The sequence below is a fragment of the Prorops nasuta genome, unplaced genomic scaffold (assembly GCF_024137725.1).
Source record: "Prorops nasuta isolate Cenicafe-Biocafe unplaced genomic scaffold, Cenicafe_Pnas_1.2 PNAS00053, whole genome shotgun sequence".
Classification (NCBI taxonomy): Eukaryota; Metazoa; Arthropoda; class Insecta; order Hymenoptera; family Bethylidae; genus Prorops; species Prorops nasuta.
In genome coordinates, this window is record NW_027116850.1 from 838,119 (window position 1) to 859,002 (window position 20,884).

Sequence of the window (20,884 nt, forward strand, 5' to 3'; positions counted from 1 at the left end):
AATATGCATACGTAATGCGTTAGTTCAAGCATCTGGTAATTAATAAGGATCTTTTATAAACCGACAATTTGGTGGGATTCCACATCGTTACCAATGTAAATACTTGAGTGCGAGAGCGAAATCAGCTTCTCTAAAAATAAGAAGCAGAAAACGAAATGGAATGTATTTTAAACATTTGACATCCATGGCAGACATTGGCGTGTTTTTTAAGTATAGAAGCTAGCATTACGAAGATTGTGTACATTTAATTATATTGTTATGCTGGGCATAAAAGTTGACAAAACAATATTATGTAAACAAATAAAATAAATATTGCAAGAGATAAATTATTCCTTATTTGTATCTATATCTATTGATTGGAGGGGAGGAAGGATTCGGGTCTGAGAGGAAAGTATTTATTTATTGGAAGGTGAATCAGACATACTTCATTAATATATATGATCGCTTTACTTTTATTATGTCGGGCTAAGCTTACCATTAGATTTTCAATTCACAAATATTCTTTTCACGTTTATAAGTTTTATTCGTTGAATATAATAGAAAGTACGGTGTAGCAATAACAATATTTGAATTTATAAAATAATGCTGCTCTATATACATGCTTAGCCTTTTCTATACATGCAGATACATATACATACTCCCATATTGCATATGTATGTTCAGGCAATTTTAGTAAATAATCCCATTATTCTAAAAATATTAATCGAATGTATGATTACAATCAAATTTTCCAAATCATAGAGATTTAGTTATGATAAAAATTTTTATAAGGCATTAAAAAGAGTTTAAAAGTACATTTCAAAGCGATTAAAACAATAAAAAGAATCTTATACCGATACAATAAAACGAGAACAATAAATTTGAAGAAGTAAACCTTGATATTCATAAAATTTGTAGATTTAAATTATTATGTAAGTAAATTAAGAAGAACATCTTGTTTGAGCTTTTGAAAAAGAATAAGTTCATTTACCACATTTGGCACCATGAAATTCTTCAAGAATGATAACGCGCATAATTTGATAATTTATCACAATTATTACTATTATTAGTAGATTCTTGATTTGCTCTTCTAAAAGATTTTAGTATATAATGTATAAGATGCTTTGATCTTAAGTCCCAAAAATACAATCTTATACCGATCATAAGTAAGGTACTTTACAAGAATTGCACGATTTCATATACCCCATATACAACGACTAATTATTACACATTTCGTTTTCGTTTTCAAATTCTAAGGCTATCAAGCATTTTAGCCTGCGAAAAGAAAATATTGAGAATCGTGTATTTTTTATCATTCATTCGAACTTGTAATCATAAATAAAGTTATGCTCTCTTTTTGAATTCTCGCTTGGTATATATACGCACACATACATAGATACGCTCTCATGTGAACGGTCATTGAAAACTTGACCGAACAATTTTGCCTACTTTAATAACACTAATCTAAGATTTTATTTAACTTTAAACTAAACTATGATGTATTTACAGCATGGCAGTGGATATACACTCTACTTTTTTGATACATGTTACAAATTCTATGAAAGACTTTTTGCTAACATTCCAATTAAATCACAAGTTTTTCATGCCCTCCTCATTTCTTCATCGTTTCTTTTTCCAATTTAATGAATTATTTCTAAATATATAACATTCTAAGAAAGACTTTCTATAATAAATTTTCATTAAAATCACAATATATAATCTTAACTCACATGTCTTCATTTTAATTTACCTATTTTATTGCCATTGTCGGAATATGTGATAAATCAGTGGGAGTAATATTCGTGTGACATTCTTACATCCTGTTAACAATTTTTTGGAGCACAATGTGGTATACATATATTATATATTTAAAAAGATGAAAAAAAAGGTCAATAAATTATTCAACACGATGACTGTTTGCGAAACTAAATTCGGTAATCATTATGGTTAGTAAATTACGATTGGTTATGTCTCTCATACAGCATTAGTATGAGTATTGATATATCTAAGGCGTATTTACTACTCGAATAGTTATCTTATAATAATAATTATTATTCTTTATATTCTATCAAAATATTCATCACAGTGCTACGGACACAAAAATGTGTTCTGTTTTTATGTGTAAATAATGTTCTTTATCAGAGGGAAATTCATATAATCAGGTCACTTATCATTCATTTAAAAAATAAAAAATAAATGTTTCTGAAAAATATTAAATAAACATTGAAAACGAGAATATAAGTTGTCTCATATTTACAAGAGGTTTAATTACATGAATATTGGATAAGTGACTTGATTGTATATTTTCCATATTATCACTCATATTTTAAATTTATGTAAGGTGCTATACACATGGCAGTATCATCCCGCTTAAAAATTCTTTTTTGACTTTACAAGTGACTATATTTACAAACAATAAGTCGAGGAAATGGCTCTCTATGAAGTTTGTCTAGCTTGCAAAAATTTCAGAAGAACAATTAGTTGAAAAACCACATCTTTGTTGATTCGGGAAAACAATTATGTAATGCTACGAAAACGCTTTAGGTATTTCTTGCCCTGAATTTTGTTTCTTCATACAATTGGTTATCGAATTTTAATATCTATCGGGGAAACTGATTAAGGAGAAATTAACAAATTTGAAAACCTATATTTTGCCGAATACCGAAATGTACATTTTAACCAAATCGACTACGGTACTGATCCATTTAGAAAATTACCCTAAAAATGAAAAATTAAAGAAATTATCCAACTGATCAGTACATACTGCAATAGCTCATTTATTTCTCCGTTTCACAAACTCCTGAATTTCCCATGTAGTTTTGCAGACAAATTTGACTTTCTCCAGCTTCTTGGTTGATTATTTTTCCCATTCCCCATCTTTGCTCTTCGTTTGTCGAATTTGAGGCTACTATCCGATTTCCTGGAGTTTCACACATGCCTTCTGACATTTATTTCCACTATTCAAACCTCGGTTTGCGGGGGACTAGGTGGCCGGAGTGATTGACAGCAACTCCATGGAAAGAGCCACATGGCTCAGCACCTTGGTGAAAATTTAGGATTAGTAGGACCGTGGATATAACTCCTGAGCTCTTTTGGAGGCTCTGATGCGAAGTCTGACGCTGTGTCCATATCAGATTTACGGCAAATGATCATACGTATATCCGTATGTAGATAAATTCGTCCAGTTTTTCCAGACATAAACCTGAAGACACGAAAAAATTGTAAAGAACTGTATGAAGACAGCACGAACAAACGTGCAAAGGTATTTTTGTGAGAAGAACAGGTTTATTTTACCTAAGATGAACGAGGTAGCGTAATGTCTTGTCCCGTAATGTACGTTGACGTAAAAAAGTATGAGATCGTGGCGGCATATCCGAAAGGTCGTAAAGTACTACGAACATCTTGACTACCGTACCCAAAGGATTGAGAAGAGTAACTTGGATGGTACCGCTTCTCGGTACTTGATATCCTTTCTTCTCCAAATTAATGTGAGCCTAAAAATAATATTTTCCTTTAGAGTTATGTTACAACCAAATTAAGTAAATATAACTTTTAAATTAAAATCATTGCACTATACTCACCAGGTACGGTGTAGAGACTTTGTCATTATCGCCAAGAGTGTAAAAGAACACAGTAACTGGAAGCTTTCGATGTTTAGGACAAAAAGAACCACTCGCGCCGAGCTCAGCGGTGAATCCGTGAACGGTTGAAACTGGCTCTAGTCTACCATTTAAGGCTGACTCTTCGAAATTGCCTAGGAGCGCGTGACTCTGTGGCCTGTGACGAGAGGCCGAGCGTCTTCTGGGTTGCTCTTCGCCCTCCCCAGGATTTTCAGTCTCTCGGTCAGTTTCCTCCAAAGACACAGCTCCAGGACTTGGTGGGGTGTTCAATTCAAAAAGAGCACTACGTTTGGAGGATACAGAATTTAGGGTGCTGTCGTAATCGAAACAACAGCTTCCTCTTCTCAAAGGAGCAGGACTAGATGTCAAAGGTAATCCTGTTCTACTGTGAAAGACCATCGAAGCAGCATTTTCCAATGATCTTCTGAATCTTTCCTGCTCAATGGCGGAAGGAACCGTGGCTTTGTCGAAAGTTTCGTCCTCATCTTCATCCATATCTAGGTCATTCTTGTAGTTATTATTCCTCATCTTGGAAGACAAGAAACCATTCTGTAGAGGGATCTTGTTGCAGTCGATGGAAAGTGGTGTTTTTCTTTTGTGGCTATGACCAATGTCGTCGATAGACTCGTCACTCGTCGATACTGCTTGTTCATCAGGCTCGCTATTGTCCTTGGGAAAATCATTATAATTTCTACTATGAACTCTAGTCTTGTGTGCGTCATGTTGACCAAGCTTTATCAACGTATCTTTTTGCGGTTCATTAGCTTCGACGCTCATATCGGAGAAATCAATTTTACGCTTTATCTTACTGTCTCGGAGATGCCTGGGGATGTGAAGGCTAGGTTGAACTATATTGCGCGAGGTATTAGTGGTTAGAGTATTCCTACGCTGTACAGAGTTTATTAAAGCTTCATCCTCGGTGTAGCCATCTGTCGTCGAGCATCCTGGTTCCTTTTTGAACAACTGCTTAAATCTATTGAATCGCTTGTTCAAGGCTTGCGGTAAGGATTTATCGTCCCCGTACGGCATAATTTTCGAATCCTGGGCTTGATCCTCCAGCTCGTTGGTCGGTATCGCAATTCGGCACCTGGTCCCATTTGAAATATCTGCTAGACGATAGCTTCGTTCTTTGCTGGTTCTCAAGATGGCCCCTAACAGGACATCCGCTTTGTTGGATACATTTTGCAGACAGACAGAATTATTGCTTTTCTTAGAAGCATCATCATCCGCTTCTCCATCCCCATCTCCGTCACTATCACTTATGACTGCATTCCCATCCTTGTCATTCGTCGAATTAACTCTCTTCTGGATTTTATGGGAAGTATCAGTAGCATCCGAGATTCGTCCCTCGGTCTTCTTACACACGCCGTTTGTGCAAGCCTCGTAAATTTTAGTGCTGTTAGCGAAGTGAGTAGGACATTCTACTCCGTCAAAACTTATATGCTTGGTTTTGTCCATTCCGTCTTCGGAAGGCTTTTCGAGCTTGGCATCCCGCCTCTTCGCACTCTTTAAAGGAGCTCTTCTTCGACCCGAGGGAGTCCTAGCTCTCAACACTGCCAGAACCTCATTGAACTCCCTCTGACTAAGTTCCAAATTGCAGTTTTTAAATTTGGTCTCCTGGTCGTTGGACTTTTGGCTGTTTTTTGATTTGGATTCGAGCTGACTGTAAGCAGGCGCTACTCCGAGAACGCGACCAGGAACCCTGCTGAACCACTCGAGGAATCCCCCCTCTCCTTTAGCTTCGTCCTTGTCCTCTGGGAATGCTAGCTTCGACATCATTTGGCTGAGATCTTTACCAGGTTTGGTTCGAATGTCACTCCCACCCTTTCCTTCCAGGTTCTTGGAACTTGACTGAAACTTGTTACTGGCCGACTTGGAGCAGCTCTGGTGCACGGTACAATTATTGATGGCATCAAATTTCAACGAGGAATGCGTAGATGGACCAGGATTGGCTTCGTGAAACGGACTGGTTTGTTTAAAAGGATCAATCGTTATGGGAGTATCTTTATAAGTTTGCTGTCCATAGATTTTCTCGGAGTCTCTATGAGCTTTGGCGTTCCTCAAACCTTGAAAAGTACATTTGCCGGCATTACAGTTGTTCCAGGACTCTACGAAGGACCACGGCAAAGAAGCGTTAAAAGGAATATAATTGACGAAGAGGCCATTCCTTTCAGTTTTTCTCTCCGCCGAGTTTTCCTTTTTCGAGTCAACTTGATGATTTCTCAGCTTTCGGTCATCGATCGCCTCAGCTCCAAGTTTGCAGCGCTTCTCCCGGTTACCTTGCTGCTCGTGGATGTTCAGCTGACGCCTGAAGCAACGCTCCAAGTTATCAAAATTCAAGTTATTAAGCTGCTGCACGCCTTCCTGCACAGACCTGCCATTCGATAGTTCCCTGCCGATGGCGCGCATCGTTCCCGTTGAATCTTCCGCAGTTGAAGCGCAACAGTAGCTACTCGTGCTGCAATCTCCGCAGTCCTTCTGGCCTTGAAGATAAGACTCCTGAACGGAGGGAAGGGTGGCTGGCTGGGTAGTGACGCATGGTGTTCCAACCTCCGAAGGACCGCATGGCAATGATCTTCGACGTTTCCGTTCTCCAGCTGGTCTTTGGATCGATGGAGAAGGTGGCGATACATCCTCCTCCTCGCAGCGACAGTGATGTTTACCTGGCTTATTGCACGGAGTTTGCAACCTATCGTCCACCAAAGCTGGTGCAAACGAGGAACAATTTTCTCGATTAATCCTATGAAATTTACTAGCTATCGCCAAAGAGAAGAATCAATCTTACTGGGCAGAACAAGGCACTCTGGATTTGAAGAAGTAGCAACAGCTTGCACACAAATAGGCTTCGTGGGTGTCAAAGCTCTAGCGACAGCCAACTCCTCGCCATTCTCCATCACAGGATGAATCGGGCAAGCTAGAACTGGAACCTCTTCCATTCTTGGAAGCGCCCATACGGTTACCTAAAATATGTATCAACTCGATGCATCTGGATACTCTTAACAAAGGTACCAATTTTCAATTTGTATCGATTTACCTTGATCGCATTTCCATCGCCATTTCCAGCTAAAGGAAAGGTATGCTCGATTGGTATATCGCGAAATTTCCCAAGGTTTTCTTCGTTGTAAGAAACCACTCTGGTCGCCACATAACTGGGCGATGTTCCATTGCTTCTAGACCACCAAGCTGCCACTTGGCTAAAGTGTAATCTCGAACGAACTGCCTGATACAAGCCTTGAAAATTCATCGTTTCTGGACACCTATGAAAAGAATGCAAGGTTACAAATTGGTAACAGTTGTCCAGGGAATAAAATGACAAGAATAAGAGTGTAATATTAAAGAAATAAGAAACTGACTTGCTGGAGCTGGGTATGACGGAAATACACCAATATTCCAGTAGCATTTCTGACGTGTGTTGCCATGGCGAGATGGATAAGGACGGTACGACGCAAACTGGGTGCTTACAAGTGGCTTTCGACAAACCACAGGGACAATCGCTGCACAGCAGTACTTCCACACAAAGGTACGACCCACTAGCTGTACGATCTGCTATTTCTCGCAGCAACACCAGGTATCGATCACACTGCAAATACGTATCTCATGTCAATAAACATTGTTACATTCATACTGTATATTATAACATTAACAAAAATCAGATATATAAAAAAACCGCAAATGGAAGAAGAAAGAGAAATAATTGATTCTCGGTAAGCAATATTCATGGTTCGAGCGAGGACGGAAGGCATAAAAATCTGAGCAGATGTCGATACCACTATTGAAGTTTCGACGTTTTCCAATCAGTGGACGAGAGCCTGATGAAAATGCTTACGAGATAGTTATCCTTTTCGCACGCATGATTGTTCGCTGCCTGATGCATAGGGGCTGCACAATGCGGTCCCTCTTTGTACCCTCGCGGTGGACCCTGAATCCTTCCCTCGCAAACAAGAACTCCAAGGGCTCGGAACACGCTAAGAATACCATCCCGGCTGGCAACCCCGTTTGGGCTGGGAGTGCCGTTTGTCACTGCGCCTAGGCAGTGCATGCCTGAAACAGAAATTTCCAAATTATTCGAGTGGTCGTGAAAGCAAATTGGATAAATATTTTCTATTCTGCAGAGCACCACCTTTGAACCTGCAAAAATAAACGCTTACGCACTGTATATCATCGACTCGTGTATGGGAGAGTAGTAAATAGTGCATCGAATCTTCGGATGAAGAAGAAGAGGAGGAAGTTAAAATAGGAAGGAAGAGCTTCGACGTGGTTGAAGAATTTGAATAAAAGCTGCGCGACGCAAGCTCTTGTACTATGTAGGTTGTTATATTGGTATGGTGGATATGCATGTGTATTCTCTCTCTCTCTCTTTCTCTCGTGCACACACGTACATAAAGAGTCGAAGGTTGAAGAGGCAGAGGAGAAGAGGGGGGGGGGGGGGCAGAGAGAAAGCTCGCCACTCGCACTCGAGGGTGATTGTACGCGGCTGTCATGCGCAAAGCTCGCTCGTTCGCTCGCTCCAATCTCGTGCTTTTTCACTATTTCTTTGTCATCTCTTGGGCTCTGTTCGCGCGCGCCAATATTCATTTTTACCATTGAACCCTTTCAGCCAATTTCTCCTGTTCTCTCATTGGGAGAAACAGGGCGATGGTGGGGGGTGACTCGCGTGGAAAATGAAAAGAGTTTGCCGATGACATTTAGCTGATAGTGAGAGGCAGAGCTTGTCGGGGTGTCAGAGCGCATGATCAACGCGTGCACTCACCCCTAATCGTGCTAGCTCCCCTCGCCCCCCGCATTGTCTCTCGCTAGCTTATCCGACAACCTCTCTTTCATCTCGCTCTCTCTCTCTCTCTCTCTCCCTACTCTCCATACAAGATTACATCCTTTCGCCACCACCAACACCATTCGTTACATATTTTTCCAATTGTTAAGCATTTCTTATCGCTGCGATAAATACGCCAAGCCACATCCAAGCTTTCGATATACGGAAGACGAAGAAAATTCTCTTGCCTATCGTTGCTTCGCTCGCAGCAGATTACTCCTCATCTCTCTCAGCGAGCAAACACGTGGCTGTTCGAACCAATCCAGTGTGTTTTCTTCAGCAACGGTACTTGGCAGATAACCAGAGATAACGAGCTCTTGGCCTGGGTCAACTTTTTCCCACATACAAACAGGAGATGATAAGAGCAGTTTTAAATTGCAGCTGTTGTAACAATTTTGTCTCGTCCACCTTTAGCAACAAAGTCACCGATAGTTGCCTCCGCTTCCGCTCAATTTCATCGCACCAACTCGAAACGAAAAAGCTCAGGCTCGGTCCCTTTGCATTCGCGACATCATCGTCTCAGTCTGAAAGAAAGAAACGGACTTTAGTATACAGTTTTGTATTGGAATTCGTGGTTTGTAAACTTAGCCGAGGTAAACACGCTTGATAAATATTCGAATTGGGCAGATAAGCCTCGAAAACACACACATCAATACACACATTTATCTTGAAAGATAAGTAGTGCGAAATCCTACAAATTGTGGTCGTTTTGAAGGTTCGTTTGAAATTTGAAGATACGATAGAGTTTTGGTATCTTATCGAGCCAATCGTTATACACAGAGTTGATATTCTTCTGTCGGAGAAGATTGTACAGAGAAAAATTCTACTCGTTATTACCAGAGTTACAAAGTGATACAGAAGCATACATATATATACGTTTATTATATATGCGTGTATGCATACGTATAGGTTTGAGGCGCGTGTCCTTGGAGGAAACGTTCGTTGACTGTGAAGTCGTCTAGACGCGGTCGGCACCCTCTCATTTCGGAGGTTGAACAACCGCTATTCCTCCCGGCAAGGCGCAGAGGGAACCATTCGGAATCGCAGAGAGCAGGGACAAAGGGAACATCCTCGTCCTACCATCGACCAATAAAGGGGAGGGACGCTCAAAGGCCGATGGAAATTTTCAGAAGAGTTTACGGATTTGCAAGATCCTCGGAAAGGCCCTTTATAGGTTTATGATACCGAAGGTACTAACCGTCGAAGAAACCTGCGACCGAGCGAACTTGCAAAGGAAGTAGAATAAGCAGCAGCAACTCCGGCCAGAAACAGCAGCAACAACTGCTTTTCTTTCGTCACGTGTTGCGCCTGAGTACGAGCCGTCCTGCGGACGTGACCCATGCACAACCAACTCGCCTTTTAAAGGGACATCACGCACCACTCACACACACACACACACACACACACGTACACACAGCTTTCCATCCATCTCTGTCGTTTACAAGTATGCATTATTCCATCAACAGCTTTCAAATTTCATCCAAGCTCATTCGCAGAGTTTAACAAACATTTGCCACCTCTCTTCTCACTTTACATATGATTAATCATCCATCCAATACTAGATTGGAGCTTTGAAGACCTGTTGCACCAAGAGGCAATGCTCCTTACGTAGGAAGAATAAATTTACAGCCAGGTTCAAAGGGGATTCGATCACTGGCGTGGATAAAACCTAATCATGAGAATCGAGTGGCTTAATGTTTGCCTTTTTTTAAGAAGGGAAGCCTGATACAGGGCTTGATTATGGCCTCGTTGTTGCAATGTGCGATATTGAGTAACTTATGTATATAATAAGTATCGGTGTATGAGTGGACATTGCAACGAGAGCAGTGAAACGTGTGGGTTTGGATCGTTTGGATAGTCCCTACCCCCTCTCCAGCCATCACTGGCAACTACTAGCCAAAGAGAAAACATCAGGTTTTTAGTGTACAGTGGGAACAACCGACTGCAACTACTGCAACGATCAAACCTCGTCTCCTCTCCTCTCGTCGCATCTTCCATTACAATAATCAGAGGCTCCACTCTTCTATTACTCTAGCTTTCATCTTAACTTGCATTCCACGTAATTGCGCAATAGAACCTTCTATGATTAATAATTATCATACAGTTGACACAGCTCCTACGTGTCACACAAGTCATCGCAGACAAATTTCACACACGTCTCAAGTCAATTGGATAATTTACAATTTTCACATTTTCCTCAATTCCCATAATCGAACGTCGCTTTTGATTATTACCGGTAATAATCGGCTGGAAAAATATTTTTCTTAACAACTTTCTCCAGTTTCCACAATTTCTATTCTATAGTGATTATCGATACTTGCGTCAAATGATGGAAATCTCTGAGCAAAGTTCCCCTGTACCATTAATTACATCTAATTATCATTTAAAATATTTTTATGAGGTTATCTGGACATGCTATATATATACTGCATATATATGCATTTTGAGAGATAATTTGTAATATCTCATATTTCTCGACTCTCGGGATGTTTGCAACTGTTCGATTATGGCCGTGTGTTTCTGTATGTGATATAACGATTGACTTTCCCGAGACTTTCTATTTTCCAAGGAGATTTTAGACGGTTCGATGAAGTCTCTTCCTCGGAACGAAAGCGAGTGAAAAATTGTATCCAGTTATCTTCTAATTGAGATTCAAGTGGGTCCTCTTCTATTCCGGAGAAAAATTCAGTGGGAGGCATCGAGGGCCTCCTGGTTCTATTTCCAGAAACACGAGGAGGAGCATCGGATACCCTAGCGTGTCTTGCAATTCCAACGTCGTCCCTAAAACGCCAGGCTATTTGCTTTCGATTGATGCAACGTTCGTGAAAAAGAATTCCTCTTCCTTGTTCTATCCAGCAGCGACCAGTCGAGAGCTCTTCGTTTCCATATGGCTCGAGCTCCGACAAAGGTGAAAAGTAAAAACAAAGCGTTAGACAAGGACAGAGTAATAATACCTGATTCGAGCTGATTATAGCAAAGTTCTCTGGGAAATTTGTGGTATACATGTAACATGATTTGAAAAGCTACTCGATAGAGGCGAAAGAATTGTGAAAGGTTTCGTAAACATGCAATGGTCATTGGTTCGAGAGAAAGGAAGAAAGAGAAAGAGAGAGAGAGAGAGAAAGAGAGAAAATACGAATAAAAGAGGTAAGGTGAAAGAGTGCTGGATCGCTCCTTCGAATATCGTGTCAAGGCTGATGCTTATTGATCGAGTAGTAGCAGTAGGCAGGCAGGCAGGTATCAACAATAACGCTAAAAGCTGTACCGATAACTGTAGAACGCTTCCTTACCGACCGAGCTAATGCGGGAGCTGACAAAGCGCAGCAGAATCCCCCCCGTTCCGCCGGAAAACGCATGACACGTTTCTTCTTGCCATTATTCTTCTCGCTGGAGAGAGATAATCAGCTGAAAACTTTCCACGCTCGTTTGAAAGAGATTTCCAAGAAAAATCAGGGCCTAATGGTTCTTCCATCACCCCCCGGCCCGTTACTGCTTCCAGAGCAATGGAAGCACGAGTGTCGAGCGAGATAAAATCCGAGACGATTGTATACGCGTCCCGAGCTCTCGTGCTCCTTCCTAATAAAAAGCAAATGGCTTTTTATCACGATAGTGAGGAAACCTTGCTCGTAATCGTTCTAAATCTGTCTACAAATATACAGGAATCGATTGCGTTACCGTGCAAACACGACCCATATATACGTTGTACACGGACGCCTCGATCTAACCTTACTTAGGTTTGGTCGAGTGTATTTTCAAGTTTCTCTACCTGTCTCTTTTTCTCCTGGAGAGGGAGAGGAAAAATATTGGCTTAAATCCTAATGCATCATAGGTCTGCCTTGCTGCGAAATGTGAGAAGAAACGTGGCTTTGGCTCGCTCCTGCTTAGTGCTGCTTCGTAAAATGCTTTGTGCGGTTGAGAGCGTGATGGGGGGGGGGCGGGGGTTGTGTGTGGTAGGGTTGGGTTTCCGAGGCTCATGCGTTGCGAGGTCAGCTGATTCGAGGAGAGCCGTGCCCACAGCTGAGAGAGGCAAAATGGCGTCGAACAGCTGATCGAGCAGCCGCGCATGCGCATTTCCCGTTCTTCCTCGATTCGACAGCCGCAAAATGCAACGCTGCCAGCAAGCTCAGAAACAGAAGGAGTTGATTCGCGTTGCGCCAGACTCTGTCCCTGCCTTTCTGTTCGCTTCTTATGTATATTTTTACGTACACGTATTACTCCCCCCTCTATCTCTCTCCTACCTTGTCTCTCACTTTATCTCTCTCACACATTTTCTATTAACGGTTCTCTTTCACAACAATGCTTAGCCAGATTCTCCCTTTACCAATACAATATTCGATTGATTCTCAAGGGTCTATGTGAGAAAGGCGGTTAATTAGCCAACTATACAGCACAACTACTCCACTATACGTACTGTAATAAACTATGTACGTGCATGCGTAACCAAAAAGCTCCCATACACACACGTGCGTGTCAAACAATCAAGCCTAGCTGGATAGTGCGACGCCGTCGTTCATGCTATAGTTCACAAATGAGTTTGACGAAGCGTAAAAGTCCTTTATGCTGCCAGATTAAAATCTGCTCTCTCTCTCTCTCTCTCTCCCTTACATACACAGACATATTTAATACTGCATATACAGTATACAATACAATATACGAGCAGTAGTGCGTACCAAGCCGTACTTTCACCGCACTACGATAGGGTCTGTCCATATGGAGATAAATAGGAATCTTTGTACTTTGATCACCACGATCCTCCTGAAAATATAGTGTTAAATGAAAAAGATTTCTTAAGCATTTTCGAAGCTCTCTTTATCGACATCGTAATCGCCAAGAGCCTTGGAAACTCGAGCAGAAAACCGATGGTCGATCACTGCTGGTTGGCAAAAGCTATTGGTGGAGAAATGTGGAATAGAGGAGAAGGGAGTAAGGGGGTAGATGTATAGAGAAAGAGAGGAGTACCGTGGCAAAAGCAGCAAAGAGTTTCGATAAGACCAGCATACCAGTAGCAACAGAAGCAGCAGCTGGTAGAGTGCCAGTTAACCAAGCAATGTGCACTAATCGTCACGATATTGCGGCACGCGCGTGTCCTTTCACTTGGCCAATTCTCTCTCATACTTAAGCGTTTGATCCACCAATAACTTAATTTCCATTTTTACTCCTGCCTTTGTAAAATCTAAAAAAAAAACTCTTCAATTTCATATAAATAGAAAAAAAAATAATAAGCAAAAATTCAGCAATTTCTATTACACTATACATTGTGCGCATATGACCAAGTAGCACGATACAATTGAAAGGGTCGTGGCAAGGTCAACCCTTTAATCCACCTCTCTGGCCGCGTCATATCGGAAGACTTTCCATTTGCAGGCATACGGGTATATTTCCCTCGTCAGCTTTCCAACAAATTATCGAGCGATCTCTAGTTGTGCAAGAGAGCGAGCAATTAAGAATGGAAAAGTAGGCGGGGCCAGAGATTCGAGGAGCCACTAGGAAGGGGAAGCTACAGGGCGCGATGAAACTATCCGACGTTAGGAAAATCTGCATACAGCAGCCCGCAGATTCGAGGAGAATTGCGCGTGAAATCTGCGGACGCACACGCGTTTTCCTTCCTATTGCGTAACGAGGATCGGCTAGAATATCAGAATCGGTATCGTTAATATTAACGCGAGCGACACGTGTCAGTGCGTAGCGAGAATGTAAACATAAATTCACTTGGTTACCGTATGACAAAGATATGTACAACGTTTGGCCAATCCTATTCATCCGAATAGGTAGCTCCCATCCGGGATAGATTCGCCCGCTGGAATCCCCCGCCTACCACCCCCTTCTCACATCGGCTGCTCGACCTACTTCTCTCCTCCTCCATCTGCATCTCCAACACACTTCACACACAGCTACGTGCATCACGTATACCTATAACGGTATACACGCCAGCTATTCGACATCCTTCTTTCAGTTTGCTTTTCAAAAAATTCTTACATAACCTATAAAATATCCTTTGAGGTTATTCAACGGAAGGAAGCGAATCATTGGAAGTGATCGCTTGCACGCGTACAGTCCGTGTGTCGGCGACAAAAATAAATAGCTAATCGCGCCAGGCCCCGGTGGAAAAGACGCCATCTCTCGTTCTCTCTATTCGCCTCTGTATTCTATTCTAAATTCGGAAGAATAAGATTCCAATGGCGCGCTCTCTTTCCTCTCTGAACATATCTCACGAGAAAATCGCCGGCCAATCGATCCAATTGAGAACAAATCCGATCCGACTTTCACTCGTTCGACAAGATTGCGACCTATCGATTACGCTCTTTTGCGGCAGCGGGTGCAATAATAACGTTCGATCCGTGAACGATGGACTTTCGCTATGATCCCGGACGCAGAGTTCCAAAAAACGACAAATTGCACAATGGCGCTGCTCGAATTTTCTTCAGTAGCGCCTTTGGGCTTTCGCGACGCTTCACGCCATCCGCACTTTGCGACTTCAAAAACCAATAATTTGCCAACTTCAAGTTTGAGCCCCGTCGTGCATTAGCTATATACAGAGAGACCGTCTAATGATAGGGAAACTTTGCAATTCCTGCCTCGCTTACCTCGCTTTAAACTTTTAACAGTTTTCCTAGCTTTAACTATTTCCATGTGAAATAGTAGGGTACCCGTGGCGAAATTGCAGCGACGGTGGTATTGCTTGCATAATATGCAGGTAACCTAGATTTGCACCCAACGCTTACCACCCGGTGTCCTCATTACCCCTTTGATATCGCTGCGAGCCCCCACCTAAACTCACCCTTTCTTTTTCTTCGCCTTATTCTCGTCTCGATTGGCGAGACACTAAAACTTTGTTCCCCCGAAACGTCGTCGCTCGCGTTATTATCGAGCAGCGTTCGAAGACAACTGAACGCACCAGTCAGAAATGGAAAGCATAACCTTTTCAAAGCTGAAAGCACAAAGAAACCAATCGAGTACAAAATAAACAAACTCGAGGAGTAGCCGTGGCACGTTCCGGGAAACGTGCTTTGCTTTGTTAGAGCGATTATAGCTAGTGGCAGCATTGTTGGTTTAGGTTATGCCAGATTGGCTTAGGTTAGGTTTGCCGGAGAAACTAATTTGCGACATTTTTGCATCGTAACGTAGAAAAGAGTGGAATTGGTGTAAGAAGAGGGATTTCTCGCTGGTGGAGCACAGACTCGGAAACAAACTCGCTTTCACTCGTACACTGTATCGTATAGCCGAGAACGAGAAATTTAGCGAGGGAATTGAGAGTTTCGAGATATGCACTTATCGGGAAGAAGAAAGAAAAAGCGGGAGGCGGGACTGTGTGGTAAGTGTCCCCCCGCGTCGTATAGATGGCAGAGTTAAAATTGTGAATCGGCCTTGGCAGCAGGTGACTATAAATACGCAAGTTTGTGCACGCCGATAGAAGAAAAGAGAAGCGCATCGGGCAGTCTGGCACGTGAAAACACTGAAAAGGCGAGGTTAACGTAAGTAAGCGAAGCTAATGGAGGGAGGGGAAGTGAAGGGAAGCAAAGAAGCCAGCGTATACACGTATATAATACAGATATATATATATATATATATATATATATATATATATACACACAATATATAGAAAGGTAAGCGTTTCCGAGCGAGTATTCGGCTCGAAAGATAACGGGCTATCCCTTCTATCCTTCTGCCATGTCGTAGCATATCGCAATTACGTAAATGTTGGGAGCTATCGTGCCTCGTCAACGCCAGCTTTTGCCCAGCGAGACCTTCGTTGCGAAACTATAAAATTACTTCTCGCAGTACTACAGTGGACAGCTCTACGATAGGGACTATTAAACTATAGTTCTGTTGTAAAGAGATTACTCGAGGCGAAAGTCATAAAGTTAGGCAACCTGGGATGTTTATTGTTATGCTATGGATCAGTGATGCGTCGTTCAAACTCGATACTCTATGCCATTCTCCATATAATATATATATATATATATATATATATATATGCACCGTACCTGTACATTATTAAGTACAAACGAAAGAATCACCCATGCTTTGGCAAAGATAAGCAAAAGCCAAGTGCAAAGGAGCTGACCTACATTATCGCAGCACGATTTGTGCAAACAGGCTGCTGCCATAACCTGTACTCGACGTACTTTATTCCCCATTTACCCAAGTGATTTTCTAAAAAAGTCTCGGCTCTTTGATGCCTCTGGCCTATCTCCCCACCCAGTTTTTCCTTTCGAGCACGCTTTTCCCCTCGAGCGTGTATAAAAATAGTGGCTCGCTTTGTCATAAAACGGCCGCTTGGCGCAAAATTCGAACGGAATCTTTGCACGAGATTCGATAAACTATAGCGTGTGCTTCTCATCGCTCTTTGCCGAGTTATTATACGCGCATGGCAGCAGAATTCGAGCTTCGTGGAACAAGATGGTGTTCGTCATCATCGATTACGCAGAGATCGCTCGCGCGCTCTGCAACAGATAGTATCCCAAATGGTTTCTGAATCATGGTTACATTCCTTTGTAACTCGTGAGTAACTCAGCCAAGGAGTGTTAGGAAATTTAATATTCATTAGAGGCTTTCCGTGTTAAGCGTGTTGACATTGAATTCATTTTTTAAAAATTTATTTCACAATTAGCATACAATCGTTAAGTGTAATTATTTTTATAATTTTTGTCCTTTCTGGTATCCTTGACAAAATAGATTAGCTTTCCTGAAAAGAGATAGGAGGAGGGGGTGTAGTGGAGGGAGGCTAAATGGCTGCTGGCGATGGTAAGCAATAAGGCTTTCTGCTAGTGTTTCCCTTTTCCGTCCGTGCATACTTTGATCTTTGCCGGATAAATTCATGCATCCAGGTAATTTCCTTTGCGTTTACTCGAAAATAGATGTCTCGTAAAGATGGCGAGACGCGGTGCATGTCTGCTGAATCGGTTATGCGTTTTGACGTAACCAATGATAATATATAGTTATGTAAGCGTATGATATTAACGTAATGTCATCGCTGCTGACCAATCTATGAAAATCATCAAAAATACCAGTTATTAAACAAAGATCAGTCGCTTGGTGAGGTGCCTCCGATCATTGGAAAATTTTGATGGAAATTGTTCGCGGACAATTGTTATATAAATAAAATTTGTGTTTTTGTGTGATGAAATAAAATTATAGCATTGCTACAGATGCAGTACAGTGTATGTGTGTATATGTGTGCATTGTATTTCGGAAGTAGCAGCTGAGATACTCGAACAGTGCGAGAAATCGCGTGATAGATCTGAAGTGTCTGGTGGAGCACGTGTATCGCTTCGTTCGTGAGCACGAACTTATCCGAAGATGCACGAAGGCCGCACAGGTTATTGCTGCAGTCGCTGCTTCGATTCTCCCTTTTACAGCCCAGAAATTTCAATGTCAGGACTCTCGATTAATGCGCAATCCCACAAGATTCCAAAGTACAGTCCCTGTATAATATCCCTGCTTGTGTATGTATATGTATCTAATATATACAGACATATCGAAATTGCCGACCTTCAACTTCACTCTTCGCGCACAGAAACTTCACTTATATACACTTCAACATACAGGATATCAAGCATTTAAGTCAATTAAAACGAAGGGATAAAAGAGCAATAAAGAATAACGAATTTACATAAAGGAAATTTGTAGTTTAAGCTTTAAAATTCAGTTGTGGGATCGTATGTTTTTATTTTTATTAAGAAAAATTTGAAAGTAGCAAACAATAACACCGTTTCTGCTGTGTGCAATATAACAGAGCTGGAACTTTAGGTTAGCCAATTAAACTGCACATTATCTCTGTAAAAAGTGAAAGAGTACGCGGTTACTCGAGGATCTTCTCACATTTCTGTACAATAGGTCGTTTATGCTTCCGTTCCATCACTTGGAATATGTTGTGTGCATTTGGGGCAAAGTAATTGGTGGCTAGAAAAGATTTCAAGTTGGAAGGAAAGAGGTATCGTAAGGCTGGCCACACAAAGGTATCAAACATGTCAACGGAGAGTAACGTACATTTGGTTTCATTCTCAAGGAAACACAAAGGTATGGATTTGACTCGTAGACACTATTTTCTGGATTTTGTAACGCTCGTGAAAAAATCGAGCTTCTTCTCTTGATAGACTGACTGCAGCAGTGGTAACGCGAGTCGAGACTTACGGGATTTTATATAGAAAAGTGAATGGAGAAGAGGGGGAAGGGGGGAGAAAAACAAAATATTAAAAGATAGTTGGTAACTCACCGATTTCGGAATATCACAAGACGAAACAGCAAATCCACCCGAGCCTGGAGTTTCCCTCGAGGGTCAAATAATCACGAAGATGGCCATGGCCATGGACGCTCGCACAAATTCTTTACGCCCGGAAACTCGACACTTTTCTTTCCAAAATCGTTTCGCGATATCTCTCTCTCTCTCTTTCCGGGCTTCGGTCTATCCACTCTCGTTCTCGTCCTGTCTCGTTCGATGAAAGACTGCGAGGAGAGAATAATTTCGCATGAGAATCAAATGATGTCGCGAGCGCGACGACCAGCTCGGATCGAAGGTCTGTTGCCAACTGACCCAGCCACTGACAGCTTGCTCGACTTCCTAGGTCTGCCAACCCTCGAAATCAAATAGAACTGCTCTCTCTTGCTTGCTTGTTGACCTCTTGCTTCCTCCATATTATAATTATTCATTGCACCATCCTCGCCAGATGTTTCCTTTTTTTACGTACAGCCTTATTTCAAATATATGTCTTTGCTATCAATTATTCTTCTTTTTCTATACCCCCTTCTTAATGTAGCAAACACGATTAGGCAGCAATCGTCAACTGCAAAACTGCGCTAATCCAACATACTTTTCATTTCTACACATTACGTGTATTTTAATAAAAATATTGTTCCAATTGTAGAGATTTATTTTTTACCACAATCTACATATTATGATTGAATCGGATTCTCTATACTGTTTTCAACGTAATTCTGTTGTTCGAGGGTTTGCGATCAATCTTTTGTAACAAGTAGAGAGTTGGGTGACAATGAACAGAAGAGCCACATTGTGCTGTGATTTTTTTCAACATAGTTGGCAGCCCTATTGATCATATGGCAGTCAGCTGTAAGGCTATAAGCATTTAATTTAAGCTATAAGACACACATCATACTGCTCTTCCTGTATTTCACAATGATGACAATATGCAATATATTTGATAGACTTATTATTAGTTTGATCAATTATCATAGATGTTTTATTAATTCAGTCATATTACGGTCATTACTCATCTGGGCATAGAGCTACAGCATTGGGAAGGATAATTTTGCATTACAAATAGTATATTTTCTGTATAATATAAATGATTTTTTAATAGTTATGGTTGATAGAGTAGATAAGTACAAAATTAACTTTGGTGTATGAAACTTTTATTTACAAGATTAAAACATGTGTCAAAATAAATGTCATTACGAGTTATATGTGCCTGACGAATGTTCAGGAATCAGTGACAAAATTAAGAAAATAAAGTGTTTAGAGAGATCGTAACATTTTTTTGGTCTTACAAACATCTATCATTTTTTGCCAGACTTTTTTATACCCCCTGTAACTAGAGGACCTTTCTGGCCAGCTTTCTTTGCTGCCTCTTGCAAAGCTTTCTGCTGTTCCTTTTGTTTTTGCTTGAAAGCTAAGTCATCATCGTCCAGCTCTTTATTTTCCTTTTTAGGAGCTTTAAGTGGCTTTTTCTTACCTCCTTCTCGTCCAGACATTCTGAAAGTAAAAATTAACGTATGAGCATCATGTTGTACTATTGAAATAAGATAACCTTAAAAATCCTAACCTATAAATTTATTTCGCAATCAACACAAAAAATATCAAACATCTGTGCATTATTTTATCCATTATTTTTATGCGCTTAAATTGACATTTGGCAAACAACGGATAAGTAAAATGGGTGTATTATAATTGGATAGAAAAATAGTAAAACTTGTATCACACATTTTGCATAATGTCGAAGTACTTTACAAAATACTGGAAAAGTTTACCGAAAGGGATATATTCGTAAATAAAAAATTTGAATGTATTATTTATTAATATTTAAATAGTACTTACGTTATTTCCGATCGATTTGAATTATTTTATATTCGAGAAAAAACTGACCGGCGTCAATATTTCCAATACTCAAAACTAAACCAATGTGGCAATCAGTGGTATCATTTACTTTTACTGCCTTATGGACCTTAGGGTATCGGTATTTTCGTGGTGTATTTTCAGTTACTTCGGTTTCTTCAGTAGATAGGTGATACGAGACAGATGATAGGTAAGCACAAAATAGAAAGGGAAAAGGTGTATCTCTGCACTTCCGGACGTACAAAGAAGGAATAAAGGACACAGGATTTTATTTTTCGATAAATACGACGCTGGCTTACCGACGCTATCTGTTTATCGCTATATTTTATCCTAATCTTTTTTTCCTGTATGGAATTATTTTGGGATTAGGATTAGACTTCTATCAGCGCAGGTTTACTGCTAAAA

At 40.9% G+C, this 20,884-nt stretch overlaps 1 protein-coding gene across 4 annotated transcripts; it reads right to left on the minus strand.

Moving 5' to 3' along the window:
- Positions 1-426: 426 nt before the first annotated feature.
- Positions 427-18,953, minus strand: atos (atossa). 4 transcript variants are annotated; one of them, XM_066745070.1, is made up of 9 exons: positions 18,626-18,953; positions 8,598-8,933; positions 7,426-7,640; positions 6,953-7,179; positions 6,634-6,856; positions 6,385-6,559; positions 3,561-6,304; positions 3,274-3,473; positions 427-3,181 (listed from the first exon to the last, which is right to left on the minus strand). In XM_066745070.1, the coding sequence occupies exons 3-9, from the start codon at positions 7,636-7,638 to the stop codon at positions 3,013-3,015; spliced, it is 3,951 nt and encodes a 1,316-aa protein (XP_066601167.1). In that variant the 5' UTR covers positions 7,639-7,640; positions 8,598-8,933; positions 18,626-18,953; the 3' UTR covers positions 427-3,012. The 4 variants fall into 4 exon arrangements, with proteins under 4 accessions (XP_066601167.1, XP_066601169.1, XP_066601168.1 ...); XM_066745072.1 differs by lacking the exons at positions 8,598-8,933; positions 18,626-18,953 and adding an exon at positions 7,752-8,577 and having other exon boundaries at positions 3,561-5,907; positions 5,974-6,304; XM_066745071.1 differs by lacking the exon at positions 8,598-8,933.
- Positions 18,954-20,884: the final 1,931 nt, after the last annotated feature.

Excerpts from the sequence above, each read along its gene's own strand:
- atos (XM_066745069.1), bottom strand. Across the intron at positions 6,305-6,384 it reads AGAGTGCCTTGTTCTGCCCA|CTTTGGTGGACGATAGGTTG; the intron begins GTAAGATTGATT and ends CGTTTGCACCAG. Across the intron at positions 3,182-3,273 it reads CGCTACCTCGTTCATCTTAG|GTTTATGTCTGGAAAAACTG; the intron begins GTAAAATAAACC and ends TCGTGTCTTCAG.